The sequence below is a fragment of the Pelodiscus sinensis genome, chromosome 1, assembly GCF_049634645.1.
Source record: "Pelodiscus sinensis isolate JC-2024 chromosome 1, ASM4963464v1, whole genome shotgun sequence".
NCBI lineage: Eukaryota > Metazoa > Chordata > Testudines > Trionychidae > Pelodiscus > Pelodiscus sinensis.
This window is the reverse complement of record NC_134711.1, coordinates 291,270,846-291,288,202: the sequence shown is the minus strand read 5'-3', so window position 1 is coordinate 291,288,202 and position 17,357 is coordinate 291,270,846. Positions and strand designations below refer to the sequence as shown.

Sequence of the window (17,357 nt, the reverse complement as noted above, 5' to 3'; positions counted from 1 at the left end):
AGAGAACACCCAAATGCTGAGGTGCTACTACTCAGGCGGGAGGTCAGATGTGTCTAGAGACCTCACAGGTTCCAGATGCAAGCAGAAGCAGACTGGTCCCAGATGGAGGAGAGCTGAAGATCCATCGGTGAGCTACAACACCTGGGCTGTGTCTAGACTGGCAAGTTTTTCCGCAAAATCATCTGCTTTTGCGGAAAAACTTGCCAGCTGTCTACATTGGCTGCTTGAATTTCCTCAAAAGCACTGACGATCTCATGTAAGATTGTCAGTGCTTTTGCGGAAATACTATGCTGCTCCTGTTCGGGCAAAAGTCTTTTCCCGAAAAACTTTTGTGCAAAAGGGCCAGTGTAGACAGCAGAGATTTGTTTTCCGCAAAAAAGCCCCGATCGCAAAAATGGCGATTGGGGCTTTTTTGCAGAAAAGTGCGTCTAGATTGGCCATGAACGCTTTTCCACAAAAAGTGCTTTTGTGGAAAAGCGTCTTGCCAATCTAGACTCACTTTTCCGAAAATGCTTTTAACGGAAAACTTTTCCGTTAAAAGCATTTCCGGAAAATCATGCCAGTGTAGATGTAGCCCTGAAGCAGGAAGCAGCCCAGGGATGGTGACAGCTACAGGGTGATTGAGCTGGTGCCAGAGACTTAATGTATTGTGATTGGAGCCTTTCTCCACTGAATCAGTGACTACAGAAAAGTAATCGAGAGGTAGCTATGTTAGTCTGATCTTGATAAAACAAAGGCAAAAAAATTATGTAGCACTTTAAAGACTAACAAGATAATTTAAGCCACTAACAGGGCCTTGGGCTGGGGTCCAGTGGAGTGGGAGGACTGGACTCTCCTGCTGGGGGATGTAAACCTTCCCCTTATCTACTGTTCCTTAATAGACACTGACCATTGGGTCACATTAGGACTACTGAACTGGGCTGTCCTGCCAATAGGGGCAAGTTAGTCTCTTGACCAATTGGGCCACCCTGCCCTGGATACTAGGGGGAGGGAGTAGACAGACTTTGGTAGGTGAGATTAAAGTCACTGAGGGTATGTCTACACTACCACCCTAGTTCGAACTAGGGTGGTTAATGTAGTCAACCGAAGTTGCAAATGAAGCCCGGGATTTAAATATCCCGGGCTTCATTTGCATCTTGCCGGGGGCCACCATTTTTAAATCCCCGGTAGTTCGGACTCCGTGCCCGCAGCTACACGCAGCACGGAGTAGGTAGTTCGAATTAGGCTTTCTAATTCGAACTACCGTTACTCCTCGTCGAACTACCTACTCCGTGCCGCGTGTAGCCACAGGCACGGAGTCCGAACTACCGGGGATTTAAAAATGGCGGTGCCCGGCAAGATGCAAATGAAGCCCGGGATATTTAAATCCCAGGCTTCATTTGCAACTTTGGTTGACTACATTAACCACCCTAGTTCGAACTAGGGTGGTAGTGTAGACATACCTTGGCTGAGGAACAAAGGTGGAGAATATGAGCATGACAGGTGTGAAGTGGGCACCCTCACCGCACCCTGAATGGGGTCTCTACCAAAACTACATGACACAGGGTTTGCCAAACTTTTTTGGTCATGGAGCCCCATGAGGTCATGAAAATTTGGTGGAACCCTTAAAATACCATGATTTTTAATTCAATCGGTACCCAAATAGACATAGTTTTGAAATTCTATTTTTATTTCTTAAATTTTATACATTGTTTACTTGTCAAGAAAACTATCAGAACATTAGTAACAAAATAACAGGATCATTGTAACTGGAGATACAATTTTTTCATATTTGAATGGGGAGTGTGTTTGGGTTTTTTCTTTGCAAATCTGTTTAATATCTGGAATTATACTGGAAAGTTGGATTCTTGTATTAGGTGCAGCATTGAGTCTGTTCCTGTCTTTTGTTTTTGTTGCAGCATATTACAATCCAGTTTCATTCAAATATATTGTAGCAAATGGAAGGCATTCACAAACTGCATATTTCGCAACGTCTGGGTACTCTTGAACAGGTTATTCAAAAAAATTAATTAGTGGAAGTTTGTTGAAATTTTGAGCTGGTAATCAGAAGTCATATCTATAAAACTCTCATAATCTTGAACCCATAAACCAACTGTGTTGGCTGTTATTAAAAATGGATTTCTCACCTAAGAATTGTTGTTGTTGTTTATAGAAGGAAAGTATTCTGAGAGAAGTGCAAGTCACACATGTGCTGTACAAAGTCACTGCAAATATCTTTATTGAAAGTAGAGTTGATACACTGAACAACTTTTTCACTGAAGGAAAGCAGTCAATGTTCTTTTCTTCTACAGCAAAATGCAGGACAATGTAGCACTTTAAAGACTAACAAGATGGTTTATTAGATGATGAGCTTTCGTGGGCCAGACCCACTTCCTCAGATCAAATAATGGAAGAAAGTAATTCCAGTTTCTGCAATAGCGACAAAATTTTATCTTTTATGGTGAAAATGTTCACATATCTTCCTTGCAGCGACAGATTAACTTCATTCATCTTGGTGAATGTATCTGCAAAGTACAGCAGCTAGGAGTAATTTGTCAGACAATCAGACAGTCAGCGTTTGTGTTCTACAAAGTAAACTAATACTTTGTGATGAAACTCAGAAAGTCTAACAAGCACTTTCCCTTGTGATAGCCACTTCACTTCTGTATGTTGAAGGAAAACTATGTGCTGCCCGCTTCTCTGCACAGAATTCAGAATAATTTGGATTGTAGTGGTCGAGTTTGTATATAATAATTTGCACTGTCTTTTCCAGAACATTTTAAAGAGGTACAAACATATTCTAATGGCAAGAACTTGTCGGTGAAGGACATAGTGACTGCTGGTGCTTAATTCGCGATACAACTCTGGCTGTGTCCCCAACTATTGCCCTGGTGCTGCCACTACACACATCAACACACTTTTCCCAACTAATTTCATTTCTTGTAATAAAGTTAATACAATAAAATATTTCTTCACCAGCCATATTTTTCTGCAAGGATTCACATATTTGCAAGTCCTTTACAGTGGTTTTATCAAACATATAGGCTGTGTCTAGATTGGCCAGTTTTTCCGCAAAATCAGCTGCTTTTGCGGAAAAACTTTCCAGCTGTCTACACTGGCCGCTTGAATTTCCGCAAGAACACTGACTATCTCATGTAAGATTGTCAGTGTTCTTGCGGAAATACTATGCTGCTCCCGTTTGGGCAAATCATTTGCGCAAGAGGGCCAGTGTAGACAGCACAGTACTGTTTTGCGCAAAAAAGCCCCTATAGCTAAAATGGCCATCGGGGCTCTATTGTGCAAAAGCGCATCTAGATTGGCACGGACGCTTTTCCGCAAAAAGTTCGTTTGCGGAAAAGCGTTCGTGCCAATCTAGACGCTCTTTTCCTAAAATGCTTTTAACGGAAAAACGTTTCCGGAAAATCATGCCAGTCTAGACGTAGCCCTGAAGTTTTAAACTGTTTTATTTTTGAGTGCAGAGTTTTTTGTACATCCTATTTTATTAGTTAGGAAGGGTAATTAATATGTGCAGACCAAGGTTCGGGTCTTAAAATTTTGTTTTGTATTATCCATTTGTTTCCATCACACTCTCGTTGCTAATAGAATCTCTATATTCTCTTAAATATACTTTTCTTTTAATGTAAGTGCTCACAAGTTCTGTGTGATTTTACAGCAATAGTGATTTAAGATAAAACTAGAAAACTGGGGTACATGGTTGCTTTGGAGCAGAGGATCTGAGCGGCTAATGTCAGAGGCCAGGTAACAGGGAAAATGATTCATAGGTATATTAATGGAGGAGGTGCTAGGTCTTGGATGGAGGCTGGCTGCAGAAAGGAGCTTGGAATAGGGGACTAAGGAGTAGGAGAGGGTGTGGGGTCTGAGAGGAAGACTAACTGTTAATAAGGTTGGGTGAAAGAGGGGATTATTACGCTGAGCAGGGGATTTTTGTGTAGAGTCCAGGAGTGCATATGGGAACAAGAAAGGATTCTGACCTGGAGGAGGGGGCTGGAGAGTCTAGGAGGAGATTGTGACCTGGGGCACAGTTGCAAAGGTTTGAGTTGTGTCCTAGATCAGGAGGGAGTTGTGACCTAAGGCAGGAAATTGGGATGCAGGTCTTGGAGGGGGCACTGGTGCAGGAGTGGTGGTACAGAGGGTTTTGGTTGTGACCTGGGACAGGTTGGAGGAGTGGGAGTAGGTGAAGTCAGGTGTAGGCTCTGGCCAGTAGATCCTTACCTTAGATAGCCAGCAGCCCAGCCGGACCCTGAGGCAGGCTTCATGCCTGCCACAGCCCGTACTGGCACAGACAAGAGGGCTACGTCTACACTGGCCCCTTTTCCGGAAGGGGCATGTAAATTTCATGAGTCGTAGTAGGGAAATGCGCGGGGGATTTAAATATCCCCCGCGGCATTTAAATAAAAATGTCCGCCGCTTTTTTCCGGCTTTTAAAAAAGCCGGAAAAGAGCGTCTACACTGGCCCCGATCCTCCGGAAAAAGTGCCCTTTTCCGGAGGCTCTTATTCCTACTTTGAAGTAGGAATAAGAGATCCTCCGGAATAGGGCTTTATTCCGGAGGATTGGGCCAGTCGAGACGCTTTTTTCCGGCTTTTCCCCAAGCCGGAAAAAAGCGGCGGACATCTTTATTTAAATCCCGCGGGGGATATTTAAATCCCCCGCGGATTTCCCTATTCTGAAGTTGAAAATTAGCATGCCCCTTTCGGAAAAGGGGCCCGTGTAGACGTAGCCATACTGCTTGCTACTGCCTGGTCAGTAGGAGCCGGATGCAGCCCATAGGGGACGGAGTCTGCCGGAGCTCACACATAGCAGCCAGCTTGCATAAGGCACCATGAAATATGAGGCAATTTGGTACCTCAAATGTCATGGTGCTCCATGTCTGTGGTTATGTGTCTTGCATATGGGTAGAGAAAGCCCAGGTCCAGACAAACTGTAAAACATAATCTGTGCCTAATTTATAATTAGGATGTTTCTGCTTGTGCAATATTCACACAATTGTTCATACATTAAAAACCTAACGAAACACATTGGTCTGTAAATAATCAATCTTCTGGTGTGCACAGTAGTGTAACTCACCATCAAGTGAAAGGGAGTGTCACAACTTTGTTTCTGTTGCCTCTGATCTTGTGGCCCTATTGCCTGGCTTGGCCACCTTGACGTCTTTAAACTAAAGAGAGGCAAAATCTTACTAGTTCTTGAAGTTCTTTGAGTGGGTCTTGAGTGATTTGTGAGGTGGAAGTCTTGTTTTTATTCGACAAGTTAGTGTCACATTTCAGATCCAAGTAGGGGAGCTGGAACTATTTTATAGTGGAGGTGCTGAAAGCAGAAACCATGCATTTGGTTACTATTACTTTAAGGGGGCGGGGGAAGAGTGCAGTACCCTCAGTTCCCCAGGATCCAACTAGAAGAAAAGTGCAGTACTTTTAAGGTCAAAACCACAGCACTCCAGGCATGCAAGGCTGTCTCAATGTGAGACCATCCGAACTCGTAGACTCCCCCGCTGAAGAGAAAGACAGTAGCGCCCCAGCCACTAAAATACGGGCCCCGCCGTCCTCACACAAGGCATCCGTCCTGATTATCCCCCTCCGCTTCTCTCCCAAAGACAAGCTGCAACGCCCCACGCCTAGCAATTGCCTCTCCCTCGCCGGAGAGGGGGGGAGGGGGAGTCGCCCCGCAAAGCCCCCGCCCTTGACCCACTCTCCTCCTGACGTGGAGCGCCACGCACCCCGCCTCCCGTGAGCCCCTGCAGACCCGGGCTGCGAGCGGGCGGGCGGGCAGGCGGCCTGGCCCCCACTGCAGCTCCCCCGAGGGCCCGCCGCCCGCTCCCTGTTCCGCCTCCCCCCTGTTCCCGCCCCTGCCGGGGACCGCCCGGAGCCCAGCGAGGCCGGCCCGCAGCCCCAGGGAGTCGCCGGGCGCCTGCGTTACGGAAGAGGAGCGGCGCGCAGGCAGCAGCAGGCGCCGCCCCGTGACTCACTCGCGGAGGGACCGAGCTGCTAGGCCAGCGCGCAGGAGACTCCTCGCCGGGGGAGCCCGCCCCCGCGTCCCCTCAGGCCCTGCCGCCTCCCGGGCCCGCTCCCCTCCCCCACCCCAGCGATAAGCGGCTCCCGCTACACCCCCGCCGCCCCGCTCGGGCCTCATCCCCGTAGCCGCTCCCGCGGCCGGGCCTCCGGCCCCCTCGCGGGCAGCTTCACAGGCCTGTCCGACGGCCGAATTACCTCACTAGCAACGCCCGCGCCCCTCCCCCACCCCGTCTCCCTCAGCGTTTTCCGATGGATCCCTTCCTCCCTTCCCAGAACGGGGCAGCTGGGGGCGACTATGTCATTGCAGCAGCACCCCCACCCGGTCGGAGCAGCAACGCGCATGCGCGCAGCTGGAACGCGTGCTCGTCAACCGCCTTCCCTTCAGTGGCTGGATCCGCCTCGTTCCCCTTTTCCCCGTGATTTAAATATGCTAATGAAGGGTCGTCGGGAGTCCAATGGCGGGGCAGGGAGGCCGTCACGTGGCCCGTGGACGTGCCTTTAGGGGGCGGCTCCCGACCTGCCCAGGCTGCCTTAAAAGCGGGCTGCGAGCGAGGAAGCGCCTCAGTCAGAGAGAGAAAGTGTCGGGGTGGGTGGGTCGCGGCTGCTCCGCCTGAAACTTCTGAGTAACATCAACAGGGGGGCCGGCGGCGGCAGCAGCAGCAGTGCAGCCCCCGTCCGCCTTTTCCTTATAAACCAGCCTGTGCAGGGTCCTCACACAAAGGCGAACGGGGCGCGGGGAGGCGTCTCTCCCCGTGCAGCGCACTCATAGCCCCCACTGCCCGCCCGCCCCCTCGTGTCTGACCCCCGCCCCTGTCCATGTAGCCGCCGGCCCCGCTGCTGCTTCGCACTATGCCCATCTTACTCTTCCTGATAGACACGTCCGCCTCCATGAACCAGCGCACCCATCTGGGCACCACCTATCTGGACATAGCCAAAGGCGCTGTAGAGACTTTTATGAAGGTACCGGCTCTGCCTGCGAGAGGCGGCGGCGAGAGAGGGGGTGGGTTGAGGTGGGGGGGGGGAGGTCGCCCTGCTGCCCGGGGTTGGGGGGTGCGGACCTGCGGAGGCCGGGCGGGGGCTCGCATGCGGGGCGCTGCTGCTGGCTCCCTCGGGTAACCCTGCGCTTTGTGCCCGCAGCTCCGCGCCCGGGACCCCGCCAGCAGAGGAGACAGGTACATGCTGGTCACTTTCGAGGAGCCTCCCCACGCGATCAAGGTAACCCCCGCGAATCGCCCTCCTCCCCCGGGCCGTCCGCCCGCCTCTCCCCTCCCCCGCGCTCCCGGCGGCGCGGCGCAGCGCAGCTCGCCCCGCACAGGCACACACAGGCTCTGGCAGCGGCGGCGGCGCTGACATCAACATGGCCGACATTTTTCCTGTGCGGTGTGCGAGCAGCAATGGACTGTGGGGGATATTGATTCAAGTTAGGAGAAGTGACAGCAACTCTAAGGCGAGTTCGGCGGCGAGGAGCGGTACCTGCTTAGGGCCGGGCAGCCTAGGCTGGGCGCTTCGCCCTTGTTGTGCGTGGAGACCCGGAGCCTCCACATGACACATCAGAAGGGAACCTGCTGTAGGTCATTGACCGGCCCCGGCCGCTGCCGTGGACCAGGCTCTGGTTATTTCAGTGATCCTCAATAAGTTATAACTTATAGGCTCACTCTTTGCACCTCAAACCGTGAAACCAAGCACCGATATTCTCCTGCGAGGGGGACGGCTGCGAGCTGGGGGGTGTGTGTGAGAGATGGTATATGAAGTCTTTAGAACAGAAGGGGTTCTTAGTTAAGGCTCTAAGATGAGTTGATAGTTTGTGGGGGTATTTTTTAACTTCATACATGAAAGAGAGGAAGAAACCATTTTTGTAATCTGTAACAGAAGGCTCTCCATGTATACTGCTATCATCTGAAAGATAAGCATTCTTGCCTTTCTCTTTGCAGGCTGGCTGGAAAGAAAACCATGCAACCTTTATGAATGAATTGAAAAACCTTCAAGCTGAGGGACTTACGACTCTTGGCCAGTCTCTAAGGACAGCTTTTGATTTATTAAACTTAAATAGATTAGTAACTGGCATAGACAACTATGGGCAGGTAGGTTGAATATGAATAGGTGTAAACACTTTTTTAAAAAACACTTTCAGAGACCACACATGATTAGTTGACCAAAATAATAGCCTCTGTGAAATATGAAGAGTAAAACATAACGGAAACTATTTTACAAATAAACAGTGCTGAGACAATTGGGAAACCCATAACTAGGATGTAGTTTTGCACCCAGTTTTAATTCATTTTTTATTTCATATCTGTTTAAAACTTCTTGAGTTTTTTAAAACACAAACACAAGCATTGATTTACATTTTTTTTCAGTTCACACGTGTACATTTTTGGTATATTATGTTCAAGATAATGAAACCTTATATTTCAGCACATTACCCAATCGCATGCAGTGGTCATAAATATATTTTCTCTTACGTGTAACATAGGTGGTACCCAATCAGTTGGGGGGACTTTGGGGGTTTAGCTTCTCGCTGAAGTACACTTATTGTTAGCCACTGTGGGGACCTAGCTATTAGGTTAACTGGAACAGAGGTTTAATCAAGTATTGGTTTATTAATTAATTAGACCACTGCTTCTGTCTTTGCATATTCCTGTATCATTCAATCTCTTTCCCTCATATTAAAGCCCTGAAAAGCTCTGGCTTCGCTGACAACTTGTACTGGAGCTGCCATCCTTCTGGCTCAGAAGGATTTGAACAGGACTTCTTTTGGAGCATGTCAACATTATATTTAATCAACAGTGTGGGTCACTGTAAAACAATAAGGCACTTACTTGCATTCTTCCTTGGGTTGAATATATATTTGGAAACACTCTCAGTTGCTCCTGGCCTGAAGAGTAAGAGACTTGGAATATGAATCCAGCTCGAGTTTTGCATAGTAGTGGAGAGCATTGCTAATGGGTACACATATTAAATGTATATTTTGCACTTACTTGCCCTATTAGCCTCACATTTCCCCTTTTTATTTTCTCCTGTGATGTAATGCCCTCTGAGAGGAAGAAAGGCTGCTGCTGTTTGTTTAAAAAATAAGTTGCTTCAACCAAATGCTCTGAGACTGAGCATATATCTGTGTTGCCATGTTCTGTTTGTGTAGGAGGAAAATTCTTATTTCCCATGTTTCACTATGTTGCACTGCCAAGTCACCCTAAACATGTTTTTAAATGCAATCTTGGTGACAAAATTTTGAAATATACTAATTTCACACGTAAAGCTAATCTTTTTAGTCTGTTTCCATGCATGGCCCTCTTATACACACACATGTATTCACCTGTTTTTCTGCTTTCCTTCGTTCCTGTTTGACTTAGGTCAGCCTTACAAAGTTTTCATGAAAACTTACCATCACAGATTCAAAAAAATCCAAACCCATAATCCATCCTTTGCCTTAGCTATTGATAATGAATACAGCAGTGATATTCACTCATAAAACATCACATGCCATGGGTGAGTCCGCTTTTAAATTCAAGTGGGCAATTGAGTTGATGCCCTGGCTTCCCCTGGCTGGTTATGCTATGAAGAATGAATACTTTTCATTGACTTTCGAGCATCTGCATTGTTTTCATTTGTGCCTGGTTTCTCTAGTCCTTAGATCTTTGATTCCAGGTCTCTTTCTAACCTCAGAAACACCCTTACTCTTTTAGATATGTTAACTTTTAAACAAGGTTTATCAGGTACTTCAAACTGTTCCACATGTAGAATTGACAAAGGAGAATGGCTTATGGTATGTGCAGGTATTCACTCACATGATTAAACAATCTTTTCTTAACTTTTTTCAGTGTCTTTTACAAAAATAGGTGACTGTGTTAAATAGATTTGTTCTGCTAGGTCCTATGCTGCTGTAGTTCCCATTCAGGCATCCCTAATCAGGATAGAACTTTTTCATAAATTAAGCTAACATTTTGTATTACATAAATGCGCTGGAATCCACTTCGTGGACTGAACTGGTCCTTCAAGTTCACATTGGCCTATACACAGTATATATTGCCATCCTGTCAACTGACATCAACAATGTGAAGATCCACTGTAAAACAGCACTTCTGAAAATAAACATTAAAATGTACATGTTGCAAAGCATGTGGAAATAATTCAGGAAGATAAAATGGGTAAGAATATTCAATTGCTGTAGAAATATTGGAGATAGTAGAATACTTTTACTCATCTAATTTTTTTGAACTGAAGGCTTAGGGGAAAAAAACCCTTATACTGATGAGACCGCCTGAATATCTCAACCAGTCTAGTTCAGCTATCTAAAATAGAGTAGCTAGAGCTCTTCTTTCCTGGATTGAGAAGACAGAACAATTTATAAATAAATAATATCTAATAGGTATTAGATAAGATATAACATGCAACATAAATATAAACATTTTAATAAAGTATTTTTGGGGCAATTATATCAGGCTGTCTCTTCTCTCAAGTTATGTATCTGCCTCTTCCCCTTCCATTGGATTGGCAAGCTTCTAAAATACTTGATTGGATTCCTTTTGTTTCTAGTACTTGAGTTGTAGAACAAATTTGTTCTTATTAAGTTCGAAACATGTCTTATGAGCTTTTGTAAGATTAAACCTGGTTAAGCCATCCAACTTCTGAATTGTATATCTAAATGGCTAGGCCAATCATTATATTTGACACTTTTTGAAGTTGGCCAGAGTTTACCATGAGCAGGCTTCCTGGGTCAGACTGATAGCTGAACGTTTGTTCTGACATTAAATTTGAGGAAAACTTCTGATGTAAATTTCTTTGCATCACCTCTGCTTGAGCCTTAATACAAATATCCCAGTTTATTATTTGTATATTGCATTGATACTAACTCAGAAACAGATAATAGCAATGTTTGAGTTACCACTTGCATAGACATGTCATGGTAACATAATTTCACAGTCAGGTCTGAAAGGGGCTCTTAACCTAATTTTTAAAAATTAAGTTGGAAAAAAATTTCTAGTTTCTAATAGAAGAGTTTTTAAACATGTTTCCTGAGTTTATAAACCCCCTTCAAAGTGTTTTGACAAAGGTTTTTCTGCTCCCTTGTTTTTGAAGGTTTTTCTCAACACAGAAGAAACTGTCCTACTAAATGGGAACAGTGGATCTGCCTAGAGGAAAAACATTTTTCCTAATGGTAGTTATAACATAAGCGTTTAATTGTACCTACTGCAGCTGAGTTTTCAGACAGAAATGGGATTTTTTTTATATTGGCTGTGTCCCTTTCATTTGTGTAACACTTTACACTTGATGTTAAACTGTATATTATCTTTCCTTGGCTCTAGCAAAGTTCACAAAGTGCAATAGTTTGACTTATTTCACTGTGTGTGTGGCTTCCCAGATGAACCTCAGAGGTTTTTGAAAGAGTCTTTAACATTACCACTAAAAGGTACTGGTCCTGTACACCTTACTGTGGATCTTCATTAGTTAAGCTTTACTAACAAAAGACAGACCAAATAAAGATGTGTAGAATAGAGAATCTGACGAAGTGGGTCTTTGCCCACGAAAGCTTATGCTCCTACACTTCAGTTAGTCTATAAGGTGCCACAGGACTCCTCGCCGCTTTTGTAGAATAGAGAAGCCATGTAAATACATTGACTTTATACATTTACTGAATATTACATCACCTTTGTAACTTTGCAAGCCTAGCTTGCACTTACTTCATTTACTTGTTTTATAATGTTTTCTCTTAGATGGGCTTCTCTATCCATTGTCTACACTAGGTTGAATTGCTAGAACTCTCACTAGCAGACTTTCAGGTAGAGCTGGGAAAAAGCCATTTTTGATTAGTTTGCAATTTAAAAATTCAATAGAATTTTGTGTAGCGTTGAACAAAATATTTTGACAAAATTGAAACTTATTTCAGCTTGACTATTTTTAAATGTTTTAATATTTTTATTTGTTGAGAATTTTTAAATAGAAAGTGGTTTCAAGCCAGAAAATCAAAATGTTTTATTCTGAAAATGTTGAAACAAAATGTTTTGAATCTCTTGGATTTTTTCCTACCCCCTCTTAAACAATATGGTAAAATGACAATTTTTCAAAATTTTAGTATCCCTGAACCTATTTGCTGAAAAAAGTTTTGGCTAGTTGTAATTTTGAGCATTTACAAATATCTGGGTAAGAAACTTTGAGGCAGAAAATAACTTAAAATCAAATTGGACTCTAAACTACATGAAGGCTACCTTAAGCCATTTTGGAATAAGCCAAAGGCTATAAAGAGATTAACCATCCTATCCATTGAGGGGGTTTATGTATATAATGGGATTTTTTTTTTAGAAAATAACCCAATTGTCCAAATTTTATCCAATTTGCAATCTTTTTTCAAGTAGCCTCATTTTGGCTTCTTCACTACTTGAGTTTTACTTAGTTTTTCCTTAAAGCTATTTGTAGATTCAAGAGAAATTTTTAATTTATTCTGATCACTGGAATATTTACACAATCTGCAGAGGATCAGTATTTTTTAAATTAAATATATGAACTATTACTAATTTGTAGCACATTTACATTGTGTAAGAGAGGCAAGGCATCTTATTTATGCTTGTGAAAAGACTTATTTTATCCAATTTTATTGAACTAGTAATACATTTCAATCTATGGATCTTCACCTGTGTCAGAGTAACATAAATTAATAAAAATATTGGGTAATTGAGCTTGAACCTCGGTCATTTTGATTAAACGGGTGACCTATTTATATAATGCCACCTTATCTAAACATCTTTTGAGTGATGTGTTGTAAAGAGTGCCTCACTGTACCGTGTCATCTTAAATTGCATGTGTTATATTTTACACTAGTTGTCATCTTAGTTTGTGATGACTTTGAATAGTAATTTAAATAGTTGGGTTTACCTTAGAAAATTTGTATTAGTAGCTTTTTGACAAGGAAAAGTGAGTTTTGGCCAGATGTTTTAAAGTTACGAGCCTGTTTGAAGATATGGAACGTATTTCTGGCTTGTGCATCATGTGACCTGGAGCTCATGATTTTGGGCATGGGCAGAGAATGTAGTGATCTTGTTTGCAATCCCTTCCTTATTAAAAAAAAATCTAAATCTTTTAAGTATAAATCTCGTGGCATTCAAAGGTGAAAAATAGTGCATTGTAATGACCTGTGCTTTGACAGGTACATCCAGATTTGCAGCCTGAGTTTAGATTAACGTTCTCTGCCATGTCAGACTTGTACTGTTGCAGTGGCATTTTCTTTTTTTATTGCTTTTTGATGATGATAGAAGTTTGTACTGCCCTAGAGAAACTGCATTTTCTTTTTCTCTCCTGTCCCCCACTTAAAAAATTCTACTCAAAGCAATTCTGGACACAGTCCAGAGAGAATTTCATCCATAAAGAGGCAGGAGCACTACAGTTTTAGGGCCTGAAAGTTGCAAAAATAAGGGGGTTAATAGAATTAGAGCAGGCTACAAAATATATAATGTAAATTCATCATAAGTTTCCCATCTGTAACTGATTCTAGGTGTCCGCTCAAGAAATTCATGTAGAGGGCTTAGGCGAGTTGGAATTTTTGCCTTTCATACTTCATTGGATGTTATCACCAAGTTTGAGTATTTTGCCTTCCAATTATATGTTTTTGGGATAAGGCGTTACATTCTCTGATCTCTAGTTATGCCATCCTCTCCACTGCTTTCCTAGAATAGTTTAGATTTCTGGATATCTCTCTTGTTCCACAGTATCAGTTAAGAAACCATGCTTAATTTCAGATCTTTAGTTGGAGCTTGGGCCTTCCTCAGTGACCTCTTTGCTATGGAATGAATGAATGTCTAGTGGTCTTTACATTTTGAGACATGTTCACATCTTTAAAATCCCTTGCCTTATTTATCTAGCTTGGGTAGCTTAATGTATTTTTAAATGATGTTCTGAAAAGAAAGACTCATCTTGGTTAACAAGGTTACATGAAGTCTATCTTAATTTCACAGATATAAAACTTTCTTGTCCTATTCCATTAGTAGAAAGTAGGTGTCTTCTATTTGAGATATTTCCTGATATTAAAATACCAACAAAGCTTTGCTCATTTTGATTTTCAGGTATTCAAGTATATTCTTTTAATCAGAGGGAAAGCGTATTTTGGGATGGACAACTGAATTCCCTAATATTTATGTCTTTGACTCAAGTGCTGCTAGTTTTGCCTTTCACTAACCCGTTTTCAAGATGACATAGCTAATTGCCATCAGAAAGGCAGAAATAGGCTGTAGGAAAGGGGGTGGAAAGAAAAATAGTGTTTTTTTGGATTAAGCCTTGACTGGTAAGACTGCAATTCAGCGCTTACTTATACTCTCGTTTAATGAAATATTTTCTGAGCAGGCGTCAGGTAAGTAACAGTAACTTGCATAAAAGCAGTCAAGGGAGATGCTGAAAACAATTAATATACTTCAACTAAGTGATATGAATATATCCTGCTCAGTATTGTGCTTTCCCTTTCCTTGGGAGCTCAGAGTAGCTGCTACTATCAAACTTCAGATCTTTCCTGTCCTCGGTCACTGCTACCTCTTGTGAAACTTTGTGATTCCAAAGATTCTGTTAAAGATGCATCACTGAAAATTATTTTTGAATACTAGTGGTTAAGAGAGGTGCAATCTCTCTCATTTCACACAGTATTCCTATCTCTGAACAAATTTTCTTTACAGGAGCATGTTTCCAATTCAAGCTGTTGCCTCTTAGCCTTATGTTATCTGGGCACATTTTCAGTTGTTTACAGCCATTGTTCTGTTTATTCTGCAATCTTGAGAGCATGTTCAGTATGCTTGGTTATTTTAATAACTGGGTGATCCCCGTATCAAGCTGTACATTCTATATGCATTGACACGAGAGTGATAGTTAATGTTAGTTCTCCAAAGGGGGTAGGTCAATCTTCCTCTAATTTTAAGTATCTTAATTTTTCTTGAAAGGGTTAAACTCAAGGTGACTTTTCTAAATGCAAATCTTTCCTATATCTCAACAGATCTCTTATTTTAAATGTAACGTAACCCATGGTTATTCCATTATTTTTGGTCACGTGTTTTTTCTCTGTGGTATTTTCGAAGAATACATTCATATTAGTAGTCTTAACTTCATACAATCTTATTATAGCTATGCAAGTCTTTTTCCTCTGCTATAGCCCACCTCATTTGAAAAGTGTGTAGTCTTAGATTCCTCACTGTCAAAATATGTTATTGAAATTAGACTGGGAAATGTTTAATGAAATCTGTACTCTGACTTTGGTTCCTGACTCTACTGGGCTCTTTAGTAATCTATCGTACAGCTATTTCTCTCCTTAGCTATGCATATATTCCTCATTACTGTAATATCAGAGCATCTCACAATCTTTGATATCTTTATCCTCACAGCATGCTGTGGGATAGTTTGTTGTATAATCCCTGTTTTACAGATGGGGAACTAAGGCACAGAAAGAAAGTGATTTGCTCAAGGTCACACAAGAAGAATGTGGTGGTGCAGGGACTTTAACTCAGGTGTCTCAAGTACTGGATTAGTGTCTTAAATTGAATTATTACAAATAAATGGGAAGTCATTAATATTTAATTGCCGAGATATTAATATCAACAAGAAAAACTTGAGTCCTTATGTTTCAGAGCAAGGCAATACTTAATTGTTTATAAAAGAAAAACAATATGTAATGAGACTCTGGTGCAATCCATGTTACAAGCCATGACTATTCTAGCTACAATGGCTGTCCTAAAATGTTTGTCAAGCATGGATTTATCTGAGTTATGCTTGACAAACACCTTTTGACCATGGTGACAGCTAGCACAGTTACATGGTGTTCAGTATCTACAGGCTTTTTAAATAGCTGTGCTACCAGAAAGCGTGGCATATATTCTATTCCACTAAGTACTATGGTTTCCAAATATATCTGCGTTCCAAAAACATACAAGTCTGGTTGAAAATAAGTTTGGTTGTAACTAACAACTCAAACATAGTTGTTACGTGCCCTGTTGTTCAGACTTTACATTTTCATCTGATTCATAATATTTGCATTTTCTGGGCATAAAATAATTGCTTATACATGTTAAGGTTTTTTTCCTGTGTCCATCCCAGTCATCTCCAATTTACAGTATTTCACAATTGCCTTGATCTTTTATGGGGTTTCCTTTCTTTGTGGTATTAATTATTGGCTGCCACTAGAGGTAGCATGCAAATATAATATGTTTGGTGTGGTAACTCCTGTGGAGAGATCATCTTGAGGTGCCGATACATTGTGAACAATTGTTCCTTCTAGTAAAAGATCTATGTGGAACGCAGCTAGAACACCAACAGTTGAGTGATTCTACATGACTGACTACTATTTTCATGTAAATCATAATTTGCTGTTTAAATGACTTAGGGCACTAAATAAGAACATCTTCCTCATCTCTGCTTTTTAATGTGTTTGGAGTAGACCTAAAAGCATTTGGGTAATGAGTATATCATGTATAGCTCAGGTTCCAGATGGAAAACCTGGAAGACATTTGCTCAAAATCAGCCTTATGGTGGAGAACATCACCTCCTAAGACACTGTGGCTGATGTTACATTATTATACTTGGTTTGTCTACAGTGAATGATAATGTTCTGTAGCTACACTGTAATAGTATATTAGTGGTACAAAATTGAATATAATTGCAAAACGTAGACAATATCAAACGTGCAGAATTATGACAGCAATGGGTTTTTTATATTCTTTAAAAAATCTACCTACGTATAAAGTCATAAAATACATTAATTTCGAAGATGGGTCTTTGTAGCCACTCATGCATCCTTATTTCCTTTTCTAGTCCAATGCCTGGCCAAATGCTTCTGCTGTTGCCAGAGTGATTAGTTGGAAACAAGTCATACTTGCTCATAGTGTTGAGCAAGGATGTAATGCTTTGCATCTTACTTGATCCTCCACTTAAGCATGTCAAAGTGCCTTACAAACATTAAGAAATTGAACTCATAATATTCTGGCTTGGGGTTGCACAGGAGTCTTTGATTCAGCTGCAAATACAATCTTGATTTCTTAATTCCCAGTCCTGTGCTTAATCACTAGGCAATTTTTTAATCTTAGAAAATCAAATTTCTTCATGGACTTTACAAATATGGTTGGCTTTATCATATTGTATTTAGCTCCACATCATGCCACCACTTATTTTGAGTGGCACTGTTTAGCAATACTTTTGTTGGTCTCATTTTTATTTATTCAGTGTTGTATCCGTGACCTTAGTCAACTCCTTTGTGAGTCTTCCAAAAAACCCAAACAAACGTCAAATGGAATCTGTGTTTTATGTTCACCTAGATGAAAGGAGTGAGATCCAATTTTTATTAATGCACATTTTAAAGGGCATTGTTAAGATCTGAATATAGATAATT

The 17,357-nt window shown here is 42.1% G+C and overlaps 1 protein-coding gene across 5 annotated transcripts in view; it reads left to right on the top strand.

Moving 5' to 3' along the window:
- The first annotated feature begins 6,415 nt into the window (after nucleotides 1–6,415).
- Nucleotides 6,416–17,357, top strand: part of INTS6 (integrator complex subunit 6) — a 110,570-nt gene continuing 99,628 nt past the window's right edge. For 2 of the 5 annotated variants that reach the window (XR_012900687.1, XM_075919091.1), the window contains exons 1-3: nucleotides 6,416–6,970; nucleotides 7,148–7,225; nucleotides 7,942–8,091. Coding sequence is in view for 4 of the 5 variants with exons in the window: in XM_075919091.1 (XP_075775206.1) it covers nucleotides 6,860–6,970; nucleotides 7,148–7,225; nucleotides 7,942–8,091 (339 nt within the window). In the remaining variant the exon portion in view is untranslated. Of the gene's footprint in view, nucleotides 6,971–7,147; nucleotides 7,226–7,331; nucleotides 7,458–7,941; nucleotides 8,092–17,357 lie in introns of those variants that run through there. The other 3 variants (XM_075919093.1, XM_075919089.1, XM_075919092.1) reach the window with 3 other exon arrangements.